Below are 24,234 nucleotides of genomic sequence, written 5' to 3'. Positions count from 1 at the left end.
TCTTCCTCTCTTCCAACATGGTATCAGAGCTTGAACGCCTGAAGCTTGAAGGCTTGACAGTGGCCATTTGACATCAAGACACCAGATATGAAGAAAACGTCATCAAAGGAGACTGTGCCTGCAGCCCGCTTTTTTGCATAAGCTATATCTTGCTACAAGGTTTTTGGAGAAACAGCCCACGATTCCTGACTATTTCGACGTGGACTACAACTTTGCAGCATAAATTTTTTTCAAATTTCTCACAAATTTTGAGATATTTAGCACAAACCTATGCAGACTAACTATTTACTATAGTAAACAGCAGATGATTTCAAGGCACTGGTGGCTTTTATCCTAACAATATATATGTCCTTATTATCATGCATTTGAGCATGACATCGAGGTGTTAAATGCTCAGTTTTGGAGCTTATTTGCAGGTTGGAAACAGTAAACTGGTTGCTGTCCTGAATTTGAAAACAATATATCTACAGGGTTGAAGTATCTGTGATGCTTATTTGCTAGTGACAAAAGCTTAGATCATACCACTTGAGTGGTAGATGCTTTTTGGGATATTGTGAGTGCTGAAAGTCCAAAGTTTGGATTGATTTGTTGCTGGTTATACCAAGGTATTGACTGGTTATTGCCTGCAAGAAGGATACCTATCATCTTCACTTGACATACATGCAATATATTCGGACCAGTTGGACATGTATCAACTCCTGCATAGAATGGCAATTGAATGAGATGTTTTGGAGCTGTTTTGAGGTCTGAATACTCTTGTTTTAACAGAGAAAATACTGCTGGTTATAACAGTGGGCTGGCTGTATTTGGTACTGCTACTTGCATAAAGTACAAACATTGATACTTGTATGGATATAGTTTGTTGATGGGATGTTTTGCCACTACCATAGATTGTTTTGAACTGATTTGAGCTTGGTTTATGCTCAATTGACTGTGTTTTTTCATTGTTGAAATACAGTTTATAGCAAGCAGGTTGTCACGAAAACTGTTTTGAATTACAGGAAACTGTCCTAAATAGCAAGAAACTAATCCTAAACTGTAGGAAAAGGAGTCAAATACTTGCAGGCTGTATACATCACTAAATACCTAAGCTACAACTATGGCAAATGCTCAAGGCACTGACAATATCACTCAAATTATGATAAAAAAGCTGGACAACAAAAATTGTGCTTTATGGAAGTTTCGTATGAAGAATTTTTTGGTTGGCAGAGGTTATTGGGGCTTATGTACAGGTGATGAGGCTGAACCTGAAATGCATGAAATGAACCTGACAAATTATCAGAAAAGTGCTCATAAGCTATGGACTGAGAGAGCATGCAAGGTATTACATTGGTTTTCCTTATGTATATCAAATGCTATGGTTATACAGATTACTGGATGCAATTCTCCAAAGGATGCATGGGACATACTCATGAAGAATTATGGAAATGTAACACATACAAGAAAGATTCAGTTGAAGCAACAATTCAATAACATATCTAGGAATGGCATAAACATTCATGCCTATACTACAAAGATCAAGAACATAGCGGATCAGCTTGTCACCATTAGATCTTTAGTGTCTAAGGATGATATGATTGCAGTGACATTGAATGGACTTAGCAAAGAGTATAAAGCATTTCATACGTCTATTTCTGTGAGAGCTGAATCCCCTGATTGGGATGAGCCGATTGCTTTGCTACTGCATGAGGAAGTTAAGCTTGGGCTAAATACAGGTTCTAATACGTCTCAAAGCAGAGACATTGTTCTTTACTCCAACCACCGTGGTAGAGGCGGCAGAGGCCGCACCTCTTTTCGAGGTCGAGGAGACACTCGAAATGCTTATGTACAGTATCATCAAAATGCCTGGCATGGCACAAATACACAAGGCCAGCGTGAATCTGGTGGCTTTAGAGGCAAGGAGAGATCACTCCATGGTAGAGGTAGTGGATCTAGTTCATGGCAGTCAAATAATCAGTCAAACAAAGATAAAGACTGTCATTACTGTGGCAGATATGGACACATTGCAAAGGATTGTTACAAGAAACAGGGAGATATGAAGGCAAAGGGCAAACAGCATGGGCACTATGTATCTTCTAGCGGTGCTCATGATGAGCAGGTTGACAGATTGTTTGCCATGCAGCATGTGTATAAGAATGCATCTAGGTAGAACAGAGATGAGAGATGGTACATTGATTCAAGGGCTTCAAATCATATAACACCCCATGAAAAATGGTTTGATGAGATGGTTGCAGGTTCACATGGTTATGTGTGTACTAGGGATGACACCCAACATGACATTCAGCACACAAGAATTGTTCCGTTGATGCCTGATGGCAAGAAAAAGAGCCTGCATGATGTACTACATGTACCTACAATAACCAAGAATCTTTTGCCACTTGGACAGATGGAAAAACAGAATCTGCAGATAAGATTTAATCGAGATGGATGCTTTGTTGAAGAATATGGTAATGGCTGCAAATTGATTGCTAGAGGCCGAAGAGATGGCAGAATATTTACTCTTGATGCGTCAATTCCAGAATTGAAAGCAGCCATGTTTGCACATGATGATGGTGTTATACGGGATGTTGAGATATGGCATAAGCGGATTGGCCAGGTGAATGTACAAAAGCTAAAATCTATGCAACAGAAGGAGATTGTGCTTGAAGTATCATGACTTTGGGCATATATGTGATGCATGTCAATTTGGAAAGCAAGCACGGTTTCCATTTAGGAGACATGTATGGAATAGCTCACGACCCTTGCAGTTAGTACATTCAGATATATGGGGTTCGTCTCATAATGCTTCGTTTGGTGGTGCTCATTACTATGTATCCTTCATTGACGATTTCAGCAGGTATACTTGGCTAAAACATAAGGATGATGTGTTTGATGCATTCAAGGATTTCAAAAAACATGCTGAAAATGAGTTGAGCTGTAAAATTTCATGTCTTAGATCAGATGGAGATGGAGAATATGTCTCTGATTACTTTGACAGGTACCTTGCTAAATATGGGATCAGAAGACAGTTAACTTGCAGCTATACACCATAGCAAAATGGTGTAGCAGAAAGGAAAAATAGGGTATTGATGGAATCAACAAGAGCTATGCTGAATGAGAAGAGTTTGCCAAATGGTTATTGGGCTGAAGCAGTAGTGACTGTTATCTATGTGCTGAATAGAACCCCTACAGCAAGGATTCATGACGTAACTCCATATGAGAGGTTGTATGGTCATAAGCCTGATATTTCACACTTGAAGGTATTTGGCAGCATTGCATTGTTAAGAAACCCTTTACCCCCAGTTTGCGTTTTTTGCGTTTCTACGTTTTGCGTTTAGGGTTTGCAACCCCAAAAAGGGGCGCCATCCTAGACTGACTGTGCCTATTTATAGGCCACTCTCTCATTCATTCCTTACGGTGGATTCATTCAATCCGTCAACTCCTCTCCAGCCTCTCCACTACCCTCACACCCCTTCAGGAGGACATTGCGGTTCGTGGTTCGTGGCTGTCATCATCATCTTCCTTGTGCTATGGCATCCTTGTTCCCTTGTATCATATTCACTCCATGATTCAATTCTTCATCATTCCATTCATCAGAGTTTCTTCTCTCTTCTCTTCTCTTCTCCATGTTTACCGAGTCCACTCCGTGTTCCTCTCCGCAAACCCTACTGTCTCTATCCCTATCCCTCTCTCTCTCCCTCTCCTTATCCCTTTTCCTCACATCCCCTCCCTTTTCCAAATCCCTCTTCCTTTCCCTCTCCTCCTTTCTCCTCATTTCTTTCCACAATGCGTAGGCCTATCCATGAAGCTTTTCATCTCTACACCACAAATCTTGAGAAGACTATGGGCAAGTCAAATTACTACCTTTGGACTTGCAAGTTTTGTGGAAAAACGATGACAAGTAGTGTGACAAGGCTCATCATCCATTTGGCCAAGGTGGGTGGTCAATGTGGCCCATGTTCTCAAATCCCTCAACTTGTGGCCAACAAGTCACAAAATAATGAAGAAGCACTTTCCCCTCGCCAATCAAAGCAGTCGTGTCATCGAGTCTGGCGGCAAAGGCTTAAGAGGAGGTGGTCACCCCCCTGATATGGAAGTGGATACTGCCATCAGAAGCAAAAGGCCATATCGACAAGCTTCACTACAAGAAGCTATGGGTGGTATTTTCGATCCTTTGTCTTTCCTCACAAAAAGGCAAAGGAATGCACAAATAGAGATTACACGCATTATCATTGAGTGCAATTCCCCATTCACTTCGAACCGATAGGTAAAAAAGAATAGTCAAGGCCATTGCCACAATTGGTCCATGAGAGGGGTGGTATGACACCACCATAAATGACATGCAGACCAAGATGCTCTTGACGTGATTATGGATGCTAGTCCTCGTGCAAAACTCACATGCGACTCAATTCTAACTCACAATGTCTCAACCACCTTCTTCTAGGGATCCTATGACATCCCTCCATCATTGGAGGCTGTGAGAAGGCATTATGGTCTCAAGGAGAAAATAGACACACCTTCACCTTTACCATCTTCTTCTTTACGTCTTGGTTATCTTACAGATAAAGAGTTTAAGAAGTACTTGTGCATCACATACAATCAAGTTTACACCCCTCCAATGAGTACTACTCCGTCTAGACCCATTGGTGAGACTAGTCATCTCTTTAATCTTAGAGGGACCACGACATTTGGCACGTTTAGCAATCCATCTCCTTCATCACAACCATGTCTTATGTTAGATTCGTATGAACCTTTTGAGTCGTATGAGCCAAAACCCTTTTCTATTTTTCCTTTTGGCATGCAAGATCCGAATGGTTCTCAATAATGTTAACTTTAATAGAGAAGGCTCTTGAAGCAAATATCCTTCATTAGGTATATCCCTACCATCTGTTTCATTTGGGCAAGTAAACCACAATTTTCAACTCCCTCCCATTCCACCACTATCTTCTCCACATTCTGATCTACTCATATCTTCATTCCAAAACCTCGAATTACACACCACTTCCACTCAAAGTTATTAATCTTGCCAATAATGTTTGATTAAGTTATTAATCAAATGTGCAAGATTGTTAGTACATGTGATACACAAGGTAGTTATTTCATTATAACAAGCCAAGGACCCTGAGGATGCAGTGTGTATCAAAGGCAAAAGTTGTGATAAGTTATGCTTGACAGATACTAGGTGGTACCTAGTGTCAGATCTTGGACTAGACCAATTTATTGGCCACTATTATCGGTGGTGACATTAGAGACTCGGCATTAATTAATTAATTAATGCCAATCTAAAGGCTAATAACTACTCAAGGATACTTGAAGACAAATTGGCCTAGCCAATTTAATTATTGACTTGTGAAAGTAATTTTTTTAGCACTAGAATAATTATTAAATTAATTTTCAAAATTATTCTGAAAATTAATTTTATAAGCTAGATAATGCTAGAAAATGGGATTAGAAGGCTGACACTTAGCAAAACTTGCCTATACAAGTGGCAAAAACGTTTTTAGGGGTTGGTGGAAGTCTGCTCCAGCCATTGTGAGAGAAGAAGGCTGTTAAAGAGTAAGGAGATGTTGCTAATGTGGTTTACAGCCACCATGGACCAATCCTACAATAAGTGATAGCAATTTGGAGCCCTTGAGGAGCAAATGACAATAGCCCAACATCCTTCTAGTGCAAGTGACAGCATATAGGAGGGGGCAAAAGTCTTTCTCGTAGTCCTAAGATGAGATGACAGCTTCCATGGTTTGAGTAGGATAGCAATAGTTTTTCAATGTTTCTCGCAATGAAACTCTAAAAGTTCTCTCTCTACAACATTCTCTCTCATCCCCTAGCCATCTCTCAAGTTATCTCAATATTTTTTAGCAATTTGAGCCATCAAAGGGAGAGATTTCAATCAATCTCTGCTTTATCCCTAATTTACAGCATAAATTAGGGTTTCGACAAATGCCTCGGGATACGTGCCAACCAGTATCAAATTTGGGGCTAAATTTGTCTTTCAAGGAGAAGGGTGAAAGTCAATCCCCAAGCAAACCAAGGGGCAAATTGGTTTGGAAGCTTGCTCGTCAGTTTTGACAGCAATAGGCACTTGGATTAGCAAGGGAGATTAGAGGTAAATCTACCAATTACGTGACAATGCATCAACCACCACGTTTTTTTTCCCATCTATGTGCACAATCTAAAAATGAAACATAGATAAGAAATTGGCCCATCTCATGTTCTTCTCAGGCAACTTAGTCTGAGTCAAAAAATAGCAAAATGTTTATCTGATGGTCTGTCTGCACTGTGAAATCTATCCCTAAAAGATGGTGTTTCCATGTCAAAGATGCATGAATTACAAGAAGCAATTCTTTCTCGTGAACCTACAAATTCCTCTCTGCACCATGGTGAACACAAGTCCCATATACCATAGCTCGGTCATCTTGCATTAAAACGGCCCTTATATTAATCTCACATGCATCACACTGAACAACAAATAACTTCCTTAGATCTGACAACACAAGTATAGGATCTGAAGTCATCTTTTCCTTTGACTTTTCAAACACTCAAATTTTCATTGTTGTCCACTTAAAAGGGCACAGCCTTCTTCTACAAAGCATGCAGTGGAGATGCAATTTCAGTAACATTACATACACACTTCCTATAATAGGAGCATAGATCCAAAAAGCTGTGGATCTCATGTACATTCCTAAAAGGTGACAATAAATGTATTGTCTCAATCTTTGCAAGGTCCATATGAATACCATCATCCAATACTATGTGCCCCAAAATGTAGATCTTATGCAAGAAATATTCACTCTTCTTGTCATTAATAATTAGTCTATGCTTACACAACTCATTGATCACAATGTCCCAATGCTTTCTATGCTCTACCTCATTCTTTGAAAGTACACAATCATGTCATCAAAGAAGCTACCCACTAATCCTCTATGTAACCTAAAGATGCAATCCATCATCCAATTAAAAGTGGCATGAGTATTTATAAGTCCAAAAGGCATGACAATAACTCATACAATCCAAAAGATATCCTAAAAGCTATCCTAGACACATCCTCCAATCTAATGCATATCTGATGAAACCCACTTTTCAACTCTATATGACTAAATAAGAGTGTTCCCTACAAACTATCCATAACATGGTACTCGATCACAAATGAGAAGCAATATATTAATGAGTGAGAGAGAGTACAACACGTAAAGGGATCACACTCAATAATGCCACACTTATATGAGACCAAGGCACAAAGTGTCGATTTATAATAAAATGAAATCCTAACAACGTAACCGTAATGCTGGCCTCTTGAATCTCCCTAAAATTCTTTAATGTCAATTGTTGCTGGAATTCAAGCCCTAGGCTCTCAATTTTGAGCACCATAGTTTTTTTCATACTCATGTTTTAGCAAACAAACATAGTCAAATATCTAAAAATAAATAAAGTACGTTAATGTTTTGGATAACATACTTTGTAATCGTATGAAAAGTGTGAAAGTATACTATTCATAACATACTTGTTTTATCTTTTTCTTTTTTGAATAGTCTCAAGTGCCCAAAATTTTACAATTATATCTTGGCATCCCCAAAACTCCTGTGATTTAACTGCCTACAGCCCAAGCTCCCGATAGCAGTGGTGGTGGTAGTGGTAATGATGATAATGGAGATGATGTTGATAATGATAATAATAAGCTTTCAGAGTCTTCACAAGAAGAAAGGCAAGAGAAAGATGTAAAGCACTGATCCCCAACTTTTGACTCTTGAGGCTTGAAACTTCTTCTAAGTTCTATCATCTATGTATTTACTATTTTCTATGATCTCTGATATGATCATGACGCATTGGTACTGTACTACTATGCACTATGTAGTTTGCATTTTCTAGCGACTCTTTTTGTGTACTTAAGACTCTATTGAGTACTTCAGTTCACTTCTCTAGATCAGCATACTATTTTTTCTCTATTAAAATGTATGTGTCATGAGAAAATATGGTTAATTAAATGTATACTAGTAGAAAAGTATGTTAGACTTTCAGGTCACGTATGGTTCACATTTTGTCAAGTTTTCACATTATAATGTGTGTTTTAAAATCTGTATGTGTATGTGTCATGGGAAAATGTGGTTAATGAAATGTATACTAGTAAAAAGTACGTTAAATTTTCAAGTCACCTATGATTCAACACTACTAGTGAAACATATTTTTTTATACTTTCATAACTGTATGCATATGCGTATGAAAAAACTATGCTCAGCACACATCCCAAGGTGGCTATCAAACCCTAAAATCTGCTATAAATTAGGATTTACAACAGACGTCTTCCAATACCTCCACCTTTGATGACTTAAACTACTGGAAAATGCTGAGGGGAGTTAAGAAGTGGCTATAGGATCAAAGAGAATACCCCAAAAAAATAATTCACCTGCCAATAATTAAATTGGCTAGGTCAATTTGTCTCCCACGTGTCTCTAAGCAGTTACTGACCCCTATACTGGCATTAATTAATTAATTAATGCCTAGTCTCTAATGTCACAACTCACCATTGATATTAATGGCCAATAGATTGGTCTTGGCCCAAATTTGACATCGAGTACCACCTAGTACCTATCAAGCATAACTTATTACAACTTTTGCCTTTGGCACCAATTGATATCTCGAGTCTTAGGTCCCATACTCTAAAATAATTAACTTGCGCCTCGTATGTGCAAGTCACATTAGCACATTCGATTAACTTTTAATCAAATGCTAAGCAAAGCAAGAAAATTTCACGTCCTCGAGACACATGTCCTAGTGTCCCCACATCAATTGGTACCCTTCAGCCTATTTCTACCTACCCACCTCCTCCTTATCCCCTTCCTCCACCTCCTCCTTGTCCTTGACTCACAGAACCTATGGGATATTATGTAGAGGGTTGAACCTCAACCTGATCCTGCACTTTTTCCGTAAGAGGTTGTCCACTCATGGAAGGCTAGGAATGCCTCCACTCTTATTGAGCTAATACAAGGCTTATTACTTGAGTTTTTTTCTCAACTTTAGTATTTTGGCTTGGCATTAGAGTGTTGGGCACACTTGACCAACCGCTATGCAGCTCAAGATAGTACCCATCGCATATATCTTAATCATGAGCTCCAAAACTTTAAAATCACTGACGGGATGACTTGAAAGTCAAGTTGGTTGAGTATCGGCAACTTCTCGCCGAGCTCTCTACCACAGGGGCTCCTAAGTCCTTTGATGATTAAAACACATTGTTCCTTAACAAGCTACCACAGAAATACTTCCATTTTGTGCAGCAAGTGATCTCATAACCTACTATGCGTACATTCTATGAATTTGAGTGTTAGCTATTGCCTTACACTCCGCTATTCGATCAATTTCATAGTATGACCTTCATAGAGGAAGCTCTTGTTGGCAATTGCTTCTTCTCAAAAGTGTAAGCAAAACCAAACTCAAACCAAAATCAAAAACAAAATCAAACCCAAAAGTGAGATTCAAGGGAGCTTCTAATCCTCTCTAAAATCAAGGTGACACAATATACCTAAGTATCAACATTGTCAAAAGGCTGGCCACTTTGATGATGAGTGCCATTCAAAGGCGAGGGGCACAACACCAAAAGCTAAAACTCAGACCCCCACCCCTCAATCGGGTAAACCCCAGCAAGGGAGGCATGACAGTGGCAACCCCCAATCAGGGCAATGGCAAGTCCAGACCCACATTGCCACTAGTCACCATCATTCTTAACACTAGAGGGCATGTCTGATAGATCTGCAAAGGCCAACATCGTCTCCTGAGAGATATTTGAGGATATGAGTCTCATCAATATCTGTGAGTTACCTCCTGACAAGGTTACTGCAGAGGCCCACTCATCACAACCGAATACTTCAGCTACTCTTCGAATTGTGGACAGTGGAGCCATTCATCATATGACCCCCATCTCGAAAATTTTATATCTTGAGCCCTTGCAAGCTAAGATTGTTTGCACTGGGACCAACTCCTAAATTAAGATTCATGCTCACAATTGTGTCAGTTTTGCATTGACCAGGGCTCGGATCTCGCACTAGATGATGTATATTATATCCCTTGGCTTGGTGTGAACTTGTTATCTGTTCAACAGCTTTGCTGGTGGGGACGAGTAGTTTCTTTCACCTCGTAGATTGATTCATGTTCATCTTTATGGATTAAAATACACTACCGCCTTAAACATCACATTGTAGTTCTTTTTTATAGTGGAGGATCACTCTAAATACATGTGGATGTACTTTCTCAAGTATAACTCCAACACATTTGCATATTTCCCTACTTAGGTGCTTCTGGTTCATAACCAAACTAGTCATCGTGTAGGATGCATGAGTGATAGAGGTGACAAGTTTACCTTTCCCAAGTTTTCCAAGTTTCTACATGAGCATGGCATCTCTCACCGGCTTATCCCTACCAGCTCCCCTTCTCAGAATGAAGTCATAGAGCATAGAACCGGACCATCATGAACATGGCACACTCTATGATATTCACAACAAGACACCTTTGAACCAAGGCTATTAACACTTTAGTATACATTCTCAACCAATGTCCCGACTGCGGCTGTCCCTCAAAGAACTTTGTATGAGGCATTTTTTGGCTCTCAGTCTTTCCCACTTTAGAGTCTTTGGGAGTCGTGCACAAGGTTGTCCACGTCCAACGAACGGGTCAACTTGTCCCACCCGTCCAGTCCCGTCCGGTTCGTTCCTCGCCGAAGTCGTTTGATTGTGCCCTGTCTGCCGACCTCGCACTCCCGACAGTCGACCGTTACGCGGGCAACAAGTCCCATACGCCTGGGCCTTGCGGAGAACAAGCAGTCACTTTTTTGACCATTTTCAAGTCCCATAACCTGTTTTTTCCTTTTCTTTCTTTTCTTCTTTTCTTCTTTTCTTTCTTGAACCTTCTTCATTCTTCATTTCTTTCTTTCTTATCTTTCTTTTCATTCTCTCTATCTTTTCTCTCTCACACAAAGACTCAAGAGAAAAGATTAAAGATTAAAGTTTTAAACTAACAAATTCACTCTCCCTTTCTATAAAAATCTCCCCTCCCCCACCATCTCATTCATCCTTTCAAGTTCTCCCTTTAAAATTATATGTTTTTTTTTCTTTCATCGAACGTAACATCGGACGTAGGTCCAAGATTTATTAGTCCGATTAGTACCGTACTAGCATCGGACTGTACTAATCGGACGCCATCAGACATGACAACCCTCGTCGTGCATACAAGCACATGCCTAATGATAAGATAGGAAAGTTCACTCCTTGAGTTGATCTCCTTATTTTCATAGAATACTCCTCCAAAGCAAAGATTTGGCATTTTTTTTATCGTCAGACAAACAAGGTGATTATTAAAAGAGATGTCATTTTTTATTAGACGCATATTGTGCAGTCTTCTACACCGGACTCCAAGCCGAGTCCTTAGCATATTCCATCGGAGATGGTGCCTTCTGAGCCAAGTCCACTTCTCGCTTCCTACACTTTCGGAGAGTATTCACTCCCCAAGCCCCCTTCCCAAGACCTATTACCTCCCTGATACTAGCAAATCATCCCAAATTCGAGAATTCTTCCATCAAATTTCACTCTGGAGGGCCCTAGAAGATCTGCTAGGCTTGCGTCTCAAGCTTCATTTGTTTCGTCATTTACAGCTGATTACATATCACATCTTGAGCCGGATAGTTGATAGGAGTCTCTTCAACAACCTCAATGGCGAGAGACCACGGAGAAGGAGTTCAAGAGTATTGACCAAAATGAAACTTTAATCTTGGTGAATCGTCCACGTCACAAAAAAGCCATTGAGATGAAGTCATAGTTGTCAGGTACGATACAGTATGATACAATAAAATACGCTACTAAATGGTCCCTTATGATTTTATAAGCTACGGCACGATATTAGTACCCAAAAAAAATTTTAAGATGATTTTTTAAATAACAAAAACCATAAATCATTAAATGATAGATCATAGAATACATGTTTAAAGTGGAAGTAGCCATTTCATTACAGAATAAGATGAATACATGAGGGTGACCATCTTGGTCACATGGGTTGTGCAAAACATGCGATACAACTACAGTCTAGTATATCTGTTACAAAAAAGAGAGAGACCCATGAATCTATGATGAGGCATCATTATCATCATTATCATCATCATCATCAGAACCATCCAAATGCTCATCAAGAGAGTCTAAAGATGACTCCTCGGCATCGGATGATGAGACACACTCATACTTATCCTCACTGATGAGGTTACCATCATCGTCAACTGATGGCTCCCTAGGTGGCGACTGTGTAGGCAAGGAGGGAATGTCATCATGAGGCACAAGATGTGAGCTACTAGAGCCCCACCTTATATATGTCTACAAGCCACTCGAACCACCCCTCCTTGATAATGAAGGGCATTGAATGACCATGCCCCTACTACCATCTACTCGAACTCCTCGCCCACGAGCACGCTGACTGCGAGTGTTAGAAGTATATGCTGCTATAAGCTCTCTATAGAGCTCTACAAAAATCATCTCCTCCTCCTCGTCCAACTCTTGATGTATACTCGAAAGAGTGTCGCCCGCCAACTTGAATGTATCAGCATTCACCTACACAATGCAATGATGCACGCAAGACTGTAAATGCTAAAGTCTAAATTATAAAGTATAAACTTCAAAGTTCAAAGTTTAAAACAACAAATTTTAAATGTTATGGTTAAGTGTTTAAACTTTACCTGCTTTGGACTACCCATGCTCATCATAGCCCTTATCATGCATAAGTTAGTGAGGCAATAGACTAGTCGCTCTGTCGTTTGCTAAGCCGATTGTGAATCTTTGTGTGAATGAGAGAATAGGCACTTCAGTTTCTCTCACATGCACCTGAAGAGCAATCCTAGGCAAGGACCCTCATGGCTAAGGGCTAAAGGGTCTCCAATGCGTATCCAAAGTTTTGCCACCAAAATAAAGGCTTTACAAGTAACTCTCTCCTCCAACAAGTGGGAGAAGCAAAAGCCACATGCCCTCTCTATTCTGCATAGCATCCTAGCTCCTCCAACACTGCATTGTGGTCATATAAAGACCACACGAGTTAAATAAGCAAGTTGATCCGAACAAAACTCTCTATCACCCATGACCACCGACGACTTGTAGGCCGGATGTACCAACGCGGCAAAACCATAGATGGGCTTATGCATCCATGCCCATCTCCTCTGCCATCTCTAAAACATGTGTACGTTGTGTAAGGGGATGGGATGAGGTATCCAAGGCTTCCCACCCCCCCAAAAAGTGCCACGCAGACAGGCAAAACGCGCGGGAGTAAAGAAAAGGCTGCAAGGAACGCGAGACGCGTAGGCAAGGTGACCAAAAAGGGCTAATTTTAACGTACCAATCCACACGGATACATACGGTACAATAACGCACGGATTGTACGGTACGAACAGTACCATACGTCGTATGAAAACAACTGTGTATGAAGTGGATATTTAGAACCAAGCTAAAGGCTGACAGAACTTTAAACAAGTACAAGGCTCGCCTTGTCATACAAGGGTTTTGACAAAAGCAAGGAATTGATTATGAAGAGACCTTTGCTCCTACTATGTGGTTGATATCTTTCCGTTTGTTGGTTGCACTAGCCACTCACCACAGATGGCCAATCTATCAAATGAATGTCAAAAGTAGCTTCCTAAATGGTTATCTAGAGAAGAAAACCTATGTTGAGCAACCACTTGGATTTTCTTCTACTAACCGGAAAGATAAGGTCTTCGCTTGCAAAAAGCTCTTTATGGACTAAAGCAAGTACCACAAGCTGGGCTCCAAAGGATGGATAAGTTTCTTCAAACTCACAGATATCATTCTATCTCTTGTGAGTCTATGACCCAAACTCATGGGTTTGTAACACTTCTGAGGGAAACAACTATACCCTACTATACATTAACAATTTACTTATCACTGGTTCAAATTCTGATGCCATAGCAAAAATTAAGGCCACGCTCTATGCTACATTTGAGATGATAGACCTCAGTTTATTGTCTTATTTTTTCAAGATGAAAGTAGTCCAATCTGAAGGATGTATTTTTGTGTCACAACAAAAGTACACTATTCAGTTGGTGGATCAGTATTGCTAGGATCAGACAGAGCCTGTGGCCACGCCCCTAGATCCAATTGTCCACTTATCTAAGGATACCTTGGGTAAGCCTTTTGATGAGCACACCTATAGATCTAAAGTAGGAAAACTTTTTTAGTTGATACATACTAGGTCAGGTTTAGAATACTCAAATAGTTTGCTCAGTCAATATTTCATGCCACCTAGAATGTCGTATTGAATTGGATATCTTCATGTTTTGAGATATTTGAGGTGTACCTATTCTTATGAACTGACTCATGATCCTGGTTTATGTTTTATAAGGATACACTGATTTTGATTGGACAAGAGATCCTAACACCTGACATTCCCACGGTGGCTACCTCTTTACCTTGTGCACGGCTCCCATTTCTTGGGCCGCCAATAAGTAGGAGATGGTGGCGGCTTCCACAACCAAGACTTAGTATAGGGCTCTCTTTGATAATACCACCAAGGCCATTTACCCGAGGAGCTTACTAGCAATGTCTCAATTTCCATGTGCTACACCGATTGTTATCTACTATGACAACTAGAGTGCCATTGCACCAGCTGGTAACCTGATCATCACACCTTGGATATAGCATGTTGACATGCATTTTCACTTCACCAGAGAGCATGTTGAGCTAGGCATTATTTACCTAGAGTTTGTGCCTTCCTCATTATATAATTTTGCATATATATTAACCAAGACAATCAATCGGCTAGTGCTACAGTACTTACTACCCAGGATTGGCTTGGGTACATCCTCCCCTACTTCTTCAATTTGACGAGGAGAGGCTACTTCCCTCCAACTTTTCCTTCTAGCTTAAGCTGTGGTTTTCTTCTCTTGATGGTGGCAGGGTGTTATTTACACTTTTTGTTTCAAACATTTTATATATATAGTACTTTGTATCTTCATCCGCATCATCAAGATGACCATGATTGTAAAAGAGCACTTGAACAAGTAAACAATTCCCCTACGAGAACATTTTCTAAGTGGCATCATCGCATAGAATTTTACATGAGCATGATCACACTTGCATTGCCTTTTGCATAACTCCAATGCATCGATATTCTGTTCTTGTAAGCATGTATCTATGTATAGTTATCTCTTTTCGGTCTTTAAAGTGGTCAACTCTAAATCCACCATATTCATGGCATTACACATGACAATCTTTGAGGCAAGTCTCCCTTGCTTACTTAGCTTGTCTAGCTTGCTTTCCACCTTTTTGCCTCTCCACATACTCACAATAGATGCTTCCTACAAATAGCCTTTTTCCTTCATCATTGACACTACGATAGACTTGTTTGTTTTGTGAAGGCCTTGGAGCTGCCCATCCCCATCCCCCTTGAGGGTATTATTAATCAATCAACCGAAAACTTTTTGAAAACCCTCACTAAATGATAAATCTTTTGAAAAACACAACAAAAGCCCTCACAAAAAAAACCATTGTGTTTTCATCCATCTTTGAGTAGGCCACTAGGCAGTCAACAAGCACCCTTTCTCTGATGCTTTGTCCTCTCTAGGGTGAACACATGGATCCCCTTGGTAAGATAACCATCACCTTTGTAGTTCTGGAAGGTCACTAGGCAGCCAACATACACCCTTTGCTCAAAGCCCTAGGGGAAAAAAAAGAACAAGGACTTGGACTTGTTTACAGTCCCTTTCTGGTTCTAGTTTTGGGCCTAAGAGGGAATGTTGAGCTAAATTACCATTAGCTTTCATTAAACTGCCCCAAAACTTAAGTTAATTAATTAATGAATTTAAACCATTTCTTTTAAACAAACATGGTTCGAGAGAATTTCGATGTCCCACGTGCAAACCCTAATTTGGGAGGCCCCAAACTTTCTATAAATAGACAACCTTCCCTCCCACTCACCTCAACCTTGTTTTTGCAAGTTTCAAGTGCCAGAGCTTCGTTGCCCATACCCCGTTTGCAAAGGACATCTCATTCGAACTTGTCCATCACTGTCTACCACCTTCCAGTATCTATTGCTACTCTTCTCCGTGCAATCTCCACCCCCTACTACTACTGACAGCTGGAGCCTACACTCCAAGAGGTTGTGTTTCAGCCTAGTGGCTTGCCCAAGCTACATTTTTTGCTCCATCACCTGCCCTAGCTACATGCAACATCCTATACAAGCCTCACGGAGCTACATTTGATCTCCACTGTTGTCCTCATCATTTCTGCCTATACTTTGGTCCTCCTTGTGTCTTCCTACCTATCATCTACACTATAGTTGTTGCACTTGCGGATTCTCTCTCCTTTGACTATCTAACAAACATCTACCATCTACATTGCTACTTTTGTTGTTGCCAAACATCTTCAAAGACTGCCTTGCCACCTTTCCAGATCTATCAAAGTACGACATACTCCCCAACTTATTATCTCTACAACGGTCCTCGAGACATGAGAGTTTGAGGTTCAATATTCATTCAATACATGAGTGTTGCGACATAACCATTGTATTATTCAAATTCATTCATTCCAGATTATTCACTATGCTCAGTGTCTCTAAGTTACCCTAACCCTAGCTATGTTTTGTTATCAATTTGTGGTTTCTCGTATGATTGTATTTGTATTTTCTGCATCGGGGCATTTCTTTACACATTGGAGTTTATTATCATCTTGTAGAGAGGAGATCAAGCTAAGCACACTTTGACTAGAGTATGATCTTGCTCAAGATAATGTTGCAAACTTTTTCACCAAGGCATCATACCTTAACAATCTTGGGAATCTTTTATATTAAGTCAGACTTGAACCTCCATAAGCATTTTCGGCAAAGCTTTCACATTTAATGTCTACTCGCTCATTTGACTATTAAATGGCAAGTTTCGATCCCAACCTTTGGCAATTAATAATCCCAAGGTCTTGTCAATGTCCCACATTACTAATGCAACAACCATCACATCCTGATCTCGAGAAATTAACATGCTTGTGATAGCTCGTAGCTCGAAGATGACACAAACACATGCTACTAACAAGCTCCAAGTAATTGTGATGTCAAGTATATTGATTCTCTCCTTTCTTCTCTTTTCATATTAAGCTTGAAAGCTTGAAGGAGAGTACATATCTAAGAGGCAATATATAGCTAGTTATGCAATTAGTACTATCATGCAATTAGTACTATCCTAAAAGATCAAGATTGTTCTCCTCCAAAATAACAACACCATGATTCTAATCTCCTTTAAATGGGATAAGACCATGCTCCTTTAAAGAAGACAGTCCCGAGTCCTAACATGCATATGCATATAGTATAACCTTCAAACAAGATGGGGCTTCAATAAACCTATGAAAAAAACGCTTTGGATCAATTGAAGTAGAGAACTCTACACTCTTGGAATCTAAACTTAGGATAACTCAATAAGTACACTTGAGAGCCCAACAAGTATAGTTGAGGTGTGTGTCTTGGTGATATAGGCAGCAATTCTCGACATTTGGAAGCTATAATGCTTTATTATTATTGCTAGCATCAAGCTAGGGTTATGCTTTGAGCTTTGTGTTTGTTTGCTATCGAGTTATCATTTTGCAAGCTCATCGAACCAATGGTGCTATCAAAGCCACATGACATTGGGATGGACTCAACATGACAGAAACTTGAAAGGTCAAGGAGAGAAAATCCATTGGCTCACTAAGGCTCTCTCGCAACTTCATTATCTTCCTCAAGTTGGGTGGTATGGCATGCTTCAAGAAGAAATGATTAACTTGTGTGTTGAGGGATAAAGGAGATGGTAGGTAGCAGCTTGCCAGTACACATGTGAAGGGAGAGCTAAATTGAAGTGTAAAGTCCTAGCTGTATTGAGGGCCCAAAAGAGCCCAAACCATGGATGTCATGGAATCTTCTAGCCTATTATGGATTGCCTATTATCACAAACTTGTGAGTACCATTTATTGCACTGAAGCAAGGGCTTGCAAAGTGCAGAAACTTACAGACTGCATTTGGTGGAGGATAAGGGGGAAGGAAGAAGGGTTTTCAAATTCTTCACAAGAAGAGTAAAAATAGACTTGCCCTTCAAAGTAAGGAAATAATGTGGGGAAAAACAGAGCTACACCGTTCCATTCTCTTTGGAAGTTTTTTGTAACCTTTCAAATTAAATTAAAGGTTGACCTGCAAATTTGAGCACTAAAATGGAAGGTTGCCCTCCAAATTTGAGCACTCTCGAGTAGCAAGCCAAGTCCTTGCTTTTTAACCCAAGAGATAAGACAGACATAAACCCCCATGAGTCCCCTCCAAATGTTAGCGCAGAAGCAAGAGCCGGGTGGGCATTTTTCCTGTGCACAATTGGATAGCTCCCAAGCCCAATGAACAGTAGCCTTGATGGCACTAGGACTCTCCTCCTCGTTCAGTGACTCTACCCAGTCCCTACTGATGTTCAGGCAATGTGATTTCTGCCCACTGCTCTGGATGCCAAAGAAAAGAAATTCAACCAAGCGGGGGAGTAACAGCTAGGCAGTCATCTTTGGCACGAGAAAAGGCCCTCCATTTAAAAGCGGAATGCAGAAACCATTATCACTCACAAGTCATATTGGGACTGCTTTCTTTTTTAAATTCTGTTCTGCCGTGCTTCAAATCAGACATTTAGTGCCAGGCTCTGCGTAACCAAGAACCAGAAAAAAAAAGAGAAAGGGTGGGGAAAGTCGCCTACCTTCATGCAGTCCGACTCGCTTAAGCATTTGACAAGCTCCATGGCCACCCCTTTGCATGACTTTGACATCGCCCTTGATCTTGATCCGACACACCTTCTTCGCTCTCGCCCTCTCTCTCTCTCTCTCTCTCTCTCCGAATGAAAAAGTTCACGCCGCGACACCTTAACCAGAACCTTCTGCGCACTCAGCTTCTTGCGGAATAATCTGAAGATCCCGTGTCACTCCTAAGAGCATTGAACACAATTAAACATTCAGTCCTAAGGGAGCCTAAGAGGCTACTTCTTGTGGAATAATTTGAAGATCCCATGTATACTCCTAAGAGCATTGAACACAATTAAACATTCAATCCTAAGGGAGCCTAAGAGACTATCCGATTTAGAGGCATCCTTGTTATCAAAAATTAGCATATTTCCCCTGTCCCAAACGAGCTTGATTGTCAGCGCCGAGAGTAGGGAGACAAGCTTCCAAGTACTTTCATCCAAAATTGAACAATTAACAAAAAAAGTAACAACCATAGAAAGGTTGTCCATCAGATTGGCATCCTTCATCCATCTCTTCACTTTGCGCCATGGTGGGGAAACATAGAGACAATCCCAAAACAAATGCTTCTCAATCTCCTCAACTCTACCAAAGAAGGGACATAGAGGGGATACTGACACCATCCTTGCACGGTTGACTTGAAGAGGGAGCTTCTTCATTATTAGCCGCCATCTTAGGACATTTAGTCTATAAGCGAGGGTGGAACCCCATGCTCTTTTAATCCTCCTCTTCCAAGTGCAAGCACTTGCCATTGGACACTCCTTCTTCCATTTCCTGAGGAGATTCTCTTTGATGGTTGGGGAATGGGGCCATAAGTCCTAGCTAGACTTGCAACAGATAAGCTATTTGTTCAATGTACTTTTAAGGTCCTTGAGGATAGAATCATCATTTCTCACTATTGAAGTTGGCCAATGTTCCTTCTTGCATTGTAGAACAAAATTGAGCCAATCCTTCTCCTTGGCACTTAGTCAAAAGTAAACTTCAATCCATTCAGTTGAGTGATAGTGGGATCCCTACACCTCCCATATGTCATCCCATATTCTTAAGCCTTTTTCATGTAGGTTTCCACCCATCTTCGTGTCCATATATACCTTGGCTTGGGGCAAGTCATAAGCAAAGGGAAAGATAGCACATCCTATGGGGAGGTTACTCTAAGGAGGGCCATTGATTCAAATCAAGGAGATCCAGTATTTCACAATAATATTCCAAGGTTAGGGATTAACCATTAACATCATTTTCAATAGGGAAAGGCTCAAAGCCTTAGACTTATCAAAGAGGCTTTCAAGTCCAACCCCACCATTCTTCCTATCCTCAATGAAGATGTCCCGCGATGAGTGGTCGGGTTGTTCTACCTTGACGGAACTAGATGAAGGTTCTCATGAGCTTTTCTATCTTGTTCCAAGCAGCCTAACTAAATGGTAAGAGGGCGGCCAAGTAGACAAACATGTAGAATATAGTCCATAGAGTCTATCAAATTGAGGACTACATCACAGATCCTCCTACCAAATACAAACTTGTACTACCTCTAATGAATGACAAAGAGAATAAATGCTTCACATGAGCTACTAAAGCCTTAGATAGGACTTATATGAAAAATTGAGCATTGTAAGCAATCACCAACTAGAGACCTTAATGTGATTATGTGACTTGGGCACAAGTTTGATGACTCCCTGGTTCATAGTAGGGAGCAAATAGCCTACTCTCCTAATATAGCTCAACATGTCAATGAGGTCTTGCCCACATGTTGGCCAGATCTTTTGAAAGACCTCTACCGAGATGCCACTCGAGCCAAGGGACTTGCCAGATTTCATAAAGAAGACAACGTCTTTGATTTCTTCCTTGGTAAAAGGCCTATCCAATTGTAATGCTTGATCAGTTCTGATGGGAGCCATAGCATCCTCGAGAAAGCTTGCCACTCTATTTTAATAGTCAAGGGGAGCTAGGGGTCGAGAGCCTACAATGGTAGCTAAGGTGATCCTGAAAAACCTGTATGATGGAGAGTTCATTAGAGACCACAACACCTTGTTGGTTTTTGAAGGCAAGTGATTGCTTCCTTCTTCAGCTTACACTTAAGGCTAGAGAAATAGAACTCGTTAGGGCCATCTCCCATAACTTCCCATTGCCCCTTGAGTTGGATCTTAACAGCTCTCACTCTATTCTCCTCCTAGGTCTTGATGTACTCTACATCTTGGAGGGAGGTATGTAGGGTCTTGTCCTTAGAAGAAGTGGCTAGAGAGCAAAGAATAATTGCCCTAAACTTGTAGGCCCCTGCCATGTCCTTCCTACATTGTTGGGCTCTATTATGGCCATAGTTTTTAGCCACAAAGGTAATGGATTCTTAGCACTTAAGCCATCTAGCATCAAGGGTGATGAAACTATCCCATGTCTACTCCCAGGCTTCACCAGGCCTTTCAGTGAATTGCAGGTCATTGAGAAAGGAAACGTTGAATCTCAATGGAGGGGCCTACTATTATTCCTCCCAAGTGAGACAAGCATGATTGCTATGAACATGGTTTGATGTTGTAATACCCTCCATGACACGATACTTAAGGATACTTAAGTGCTCCTCCCAACCACTTGGCATATCACATAGTATAGATCCTATCCAGCCTACTACCCCTCCAAGTAGGGCCATATATGCTAATTATCCCAAATGTATTGAAGACTCTTGCCTTGAGAGGCAAGAACAACTAGGTCTTTAAGCTCATAGGCGAGTTCAAAGCCCCGTCATGAGTCCCTTTCTTAAGATGTCATGGAGCCAAACCATGGGAGCAATTACCCTCTCCGATTGTTGTATTCCAATCTTTGCAAACTATGGTGGTCTTCCATTGCAAATGCTGGGAGAGAAACTCCAATTGCCTTGCTCTACTAGTGTTAGGACTTGAACTTCACCGTATAATTAGTACTATTTTACACCTTAGTATTAGTATGCATGTAGTCTTTTGGATCAGCATATGTAAAGCAATCCTTATACTTCATATGATGTTTCACCTGAAAGTCAAGGCGCAAGTAAGAAATGTCAGGCAGTTATATTTGAGTATTTGCTTTTTGATCATGAATGGAATACAACTAAGTACAAGGCCCAAAAATGGTGGCTGATGTTTGATCCCATTATCTTTTTGTAAGAAGCTGGGAAGAACAAGGATTCCATGTGTAAATAATATTGATGTTATGCCATGTCACACTGACATTGGTATAAAAGGAGAGGACATGTAATTTTTCCTATCTTTTGACACATTACTACATTATTGTCCTTCTTCTCTCACCTTGCTCACAGCTTCAATGGCTTCTTTCTCTTTTCTATCTTTCTCTCTCCTATTCTAGTCTTTCTCTCTCCTCGTCACTCTATTTCTCTCTCTTCTGCACTCTTTTTTCTCTCTTCTGCAGTATTCTCTCTCCTCCTCTCTCTCTCCAATCCCCTCTCTGACAATTGGTATCAAAGCATGTGTCTTTGATCCTTGTGCAACATCATTTTCATGATTTAGATCTTGCTGGGGAGGTCACAGTCATGAAAAATTTGGTTACAACATGTTTAGTTTGGGTTTGGAACCATGTTTGTTTGTGCCTAGTCGGCTGGGGTAACTAGCACAAGAAAAACCATGGTTAGAATGATGGTGACTGCATTAAACCATGCTAAAGATGGTGGATCATGACACTATCCAGGGGACAATGGTGGGCTCCCACTCTCGTGACCCATTTTGGTCCAAAAATGAAGGGAGATGGGATAAATGTAGGTAATTGTGGTTTGGGAATGAGTTTGGTTGGGGTTACTTCTGGGGTTTGCTTTTGTAAAACAATATTTCTCTCTCCTGCCCAAGCTTCCTTTAACCTCCATAGCCAAAACCTCCATCCTCTCTCTCTCCCATGAGTTCTACTATCAAAATGGACTTGAGAGCTTAAGTCTACATGCTCTAAGCTTTCTATAGAGTACTCTTATGGCTCATCGGCTACCATTTGATCATGTAGGACTTTGGCAAGAAATGTCGTGATTTGTGCTTCTAGTTCATGTTGAAGCATGACGAGGGTTTGAAGATCTCATTGAGCTCTTAGGCAACCATCAAAGGCCACAAAGCAAGGTCATAAAACCCCTACTTCATCTTCTTCAAGAAATTTCATGGATGGAGCCTTCTTCTATCTCCGACAAACCTTAACAGGGACTGTTATGGACAACAAGCAAATTTTGGCAAATTTCTCATCAAGATCATGGGGCTTTTGATCATTATCACTCCCTGAAGCCTCTACACAAAGGATAGAATTGACATTGCATGGAATATTCATCACGTTGGAGGAATAGAGTGGATTCTTGAAGGCATTATGGAAGGGACATCCATTACCATTTGAAGAAGAGCAATTCTTGGACTCTTTTACAAATTTTTAAGACTTCTTGGAGACTATTTTACACATTTAAGACTAATCAACATCCTCAACTCAAGTGGCATCCCTATTGAAGCCTTCTTTATCAATTTTTGAATCCAATGGTTTATGGGAGCACTCTTCATGAAGAATCTTGATCAAGTAGTTGGACATTATCATTGGAGTGCTAAATTTGAAGAAAGACACATTCCACAAGTCTATGTGAAAGGTTTGAAGCATCCACCAATGCTCTTCTCCTCTTCATCAAGCATTCAAGGTACTTCTTGATCGTTTTTGGTCTCCTATTGATTACCTTTTGCTGAGCCATTACTATCATGATGAAATGGAGAAGGAAGAGTGTGTTTCAATCCTAATTCACTAATCTTGAAGCCTATCTTTAATACCTAGAACTTCCACTAATTCAATTGAGTATTACCTTTCAATTCTAATCACCTAAGTCCATTGTAATGCTTCATTCTCACTTGCCTAACCTAATGAGTAGTGAGTTATTGCTGTGAGTATTGCCCTATCCCATTCCTCTTTCATATTATTCACCCTTTTCAGCACAACACACCATGTAAAGCTTTCCAATTCCTATCCATTGCATCTCATGTTAGATTGGCAAGAATCTTGTGTGAAACTTGTCATTGAAGCAAGTGCAGGTTATGGGAATCATATATGACTTGGAATATGACTAGGGATCATGAAAATATGATGTATTGGCTTGGTTTATGACTCGGATGAATTGGATCAGTAATGCACATGTTTCTTGAAGCAAATGTTACATGGGTACGCGACATTGCAGTTGGAAAGCAATGTATCATCTTGGTTAGAGAATTCTTCCATTAATGGGATCAGAGCTTACATTTACAATCCTCTTCAAGCTTAATCAAGGTATTTATCTTGCTTAATCTCTGAAATATCTCAATAATCCACTTGCTATTGCTTTTCCACTTGTTGATGAGAGATTATTGATCAATTAATTCTCTGAATCGATCAATAGATCAGAGATTAGTATTATTCCTATTAATCACAGCCCATTTCATTGAATTTCAACATTGATTCAATCATATCTCATCATAGATATCATTTACCAGGTTTGATGCATAACATTGATTTTTTTGGTTGAATTTCTTTTGTCCAAGTT

The 24,234-nt window shown here is 40.3% G+C and overlaps 1 protein-coding gene across 1 annotated transcript in view; it reads right to left on the bottom strand.

Moving 5' to 3' along the window:
* Positions 1–18,937, bottom strand: part of LOC148010847 (cytochrome C oxidase assembly factor) — a 52,373-nt gene extending 33,436 nt beyond the window's left edge. The window contains exon 1 of the mRNA XM_087672096.1: positions 18,695–18,937. Coding sequence (XP_087528222.1) covers positions 18,695–18,763 — 69 coding nt within the window. The 5' untranslated portion in view covers positions 18,764–18,937. The remainder of the gene's footprint in view (positions 1–18,694) is intronic.
* Positions 18,938–24,234: the final 5,297 nt, after the last annotated feature.

The sequence above is a fragment of the Lygodium microphyllum genome, chromosome 29, assembly GCF_053477565.2.
Source record: "Lygodium microphyllum isolate KBCC chromosome 29, Lygodium_microphyllum_v1.1.10, whole genome shotgun sequence".
Classification (NCBI taxonomy): domain Eukaryota; kingdom Viridiplantae; phylum Streptophyta; class Polypodiopsida; order Schizaeales; family Lygodiaceae; genus Lygodium; species Lygodium microphyllum.
This window is presented reverse-complemented; position numbering and strand designations above follow the sequence as displayed.